A 2,500-nucleotide genomic window follows, 5' to 3' on the forward strand; every position below is an offset into this window, starting at 1 on the left:
TCAAATCACACTCCAAGAGCTTTTTACACTTATGTCTTCTCTGTCATCCTGGCCTTCGCTCATGACAGCACGTTCGTGTCACCCAGCCCTCCACCCAGATTTTTCCGTGACGACTGTAACGTCATCCGGATCATAGGGGTTAATATACATTAAAAGCAATGTGAGATAAAGAAGAATATCTCAAAAAAACAAGGAAAAGAGTAAACAGATAGTATAAGTAGTACTAGGAGCTGCCTCCTAAATGACTAAATACTTGCTGAGCCATCTGTGTGTAAAGAAACCTATTCACTGTGGGGATAGCTCATGAGTATATGAAATCCGTGGTGGTATTGGGGTAAGAGCCTTTCAGTTTAGGAAATTGATCAGAGATTTCATACAATAGTTTTAACTTCAAGCAAAAAATATAACATGAGTATGAAAATATCTGAGTACCAAATTTTATTATTTCTGAATAATATATTCTTTGGTACATGCAATTTGTTTAATATGACCCCATGGTTGTGATGTTCTGCATGCTGTAGGTAAGAGATTATCAGCTTTTATACCAGAGTGCATGTGTAAATTTGTAATCTATTAAGGACACTGGTATATAATCTAAATTATTCCTTGCTTCATGATTTTTTCCTTGACACAAATTTGTCAGGTACTTATGGTATAACTTTTGTATTGCAGATTCTACTGATGTGTCAGGCATGAAACGTCATCGCAGAAGAACAACTGTGTTTAATGAAGTTCAGCTTAGAACTTTGTACATGCACTTCACTTACTGTAACTTCCCTGATCCTTCCATGTTCAAGATAATTGGACACCTCACAAAATTGGAGCCTCAGGTCATTAAGATTTGGTTTCAGAATGAAAGGTCAAGACAAAGAAAACGCGCTACTCATATAGTTGATGAAGGTAAATGTTAAGCCTTTTACTTTTATTGTTATTATTAGTTTTTATGTATCTCATATTTTCCTTTCATTATACTTTGGCACCTTAGGGGCTGCGGAATTGAGAAGTGACATGAAGGATTTAGTTAATTGTTATGATGATATTGGAAGAGCTCTGTTTTGTTACTCAGTTTGTGCATAATATTTGCTTATACTTATGTTAGAGGGAGCAGGAAGTAAATATTATTCTAAAATTGATTAAGGACACACTCACATGTATGTATGTGTATGGGTTTGCTAGTTGAAATATCAAGCCAGCAGATTTGATTTTGATTATTATTGCACACACACACACATATATATATATATATATCTTTATAAATATATTATTATTGTTATTATTATTACTATTGCTATTACTATTACTGTTATTATTATTATTATTATTATTATTATTCAAGTATGGAAATTGATATCCCCTTTCATATGATTTCCAGTGAACTCAAAAGAAAAACCCTACAAGTGCAGAGATTGCGGAATGTCTTTTGCTATGTTGACATTCCTTGTAAAGCACAGTATGCGTCACAATGGAGACACTGACCAGGATGAATTTGTTCGAACTTGCCCCCTCTGTTTGCAGAAATGGAACAAAGATGTCTTTGCCTCTCATCTGAAGAGCCGACATAATGTGAATTTAAGTTTAGTAGAAGAGAAAACTGTTGGAAATCTGATGTGTTATTTATGTGATGAAAAATTTACTGATCAAGAAAGTTTAATGATTCATAAACACAAACATCTAAAGGATGATTATGGAGATCCTCCTGAATGTAAAGAATGCAAAACAACGTTTGTTAATGCTATCTGTCTGGAAGCTCACATGGAAACTCATCGCCATAAAGAATGGAACTACAAGTGCAGTTTATGTGGTGCCCTTTTTCATGATAAAATACTGTTAGATTCACACAGAATGGGTCATGGTGTTCCTCTAGCTCCTGTTAGCACAATTGACAGATCAAGGAGTCAGCTTCAACATACATCTGTTAGAGCCATCCATGCTCGTGCCCGTAAGACAGTTGCATCAGCTATCACAAGCTTGAATACATCCCTTCCTGAAAACAAGAATGCCACAGAAACAAAACCTAATTGCAGTAGTCCCCCAAGCACTGTATCTTCAACTACAAAGTCTTCAACAGCATCATCTATTTCAAGTGTTTCTACAATTCTATCCCCAACTTTAGTTACGCCATCACTAATTAACAATCAAGCAAATAGCACCATCAACAACATACCTTTCTCCTCTGCACAGGGACCTGTAAGCTATGTGAAGTTGATTCCAGTACAGCTTATCCCTGTAAGCTCAATCTCTGGATCACAGTCAAATCAAAAGCCTGGTTGCTTATCCACCGTGACATCTGCTGGAATTACTGCTCCAACAACAACTTTCATCTCTGTCCCTGTATCATTAAAGGGCTCAACAGATGCTAATCCTATTCTCAGCCAGTTGCTGGAACCACCATCAGTTCAGAGTAAAGTTGAAATACCAGCAGGTCTCAATAAATCTAATGATAAAGATTCAAATTGTAAGAATATCAAAAGCAAAACCCTACCAAATTTGATTCCCATAA

General features: G+C 35.9%; 1 protein-coding gene across 1 annotated transcript in view; it reads left to right on the forward strand.

Moving 5' to 3' along the window:
• LOC113829580 (uncharacterized) overlaps positions 1-2,500 on the forward strand; it is a 39,665-nt gene that overhangs the window by 20,174 nt on the left and 16,991 nt on the right. Inside the window, exons 8-9 of the mRNA XM_070121364.1 lie at positions 673-900; positions 1,373-2,500. The exon at positions 1,373-2,500 is cut by the window's right edge and continues 258 nt beyond it. Coding sequence (XP_069977465.1) covers positions 673-900; positions 1,373-2,500 — 1,356 coding nt within the window. The remainder of the gene's footprint in view (positions 1-672; positions 901-1,372) is intronic.

The sequence above is a fragment of the Penaeus vannamei genome, chromosome 4 (assembly GCF_042767895.1).
Source record: "Penaeus vannamei isolate JL-2024 chromosome 4, ASM4276789v1, whole genome shotgun sequence".
NCBI lineage: Eukaryota > Metazoa > Arthropoda > Malacostraca > Decapoda > Penaeidae > Penaeus > Penaeus vannamei.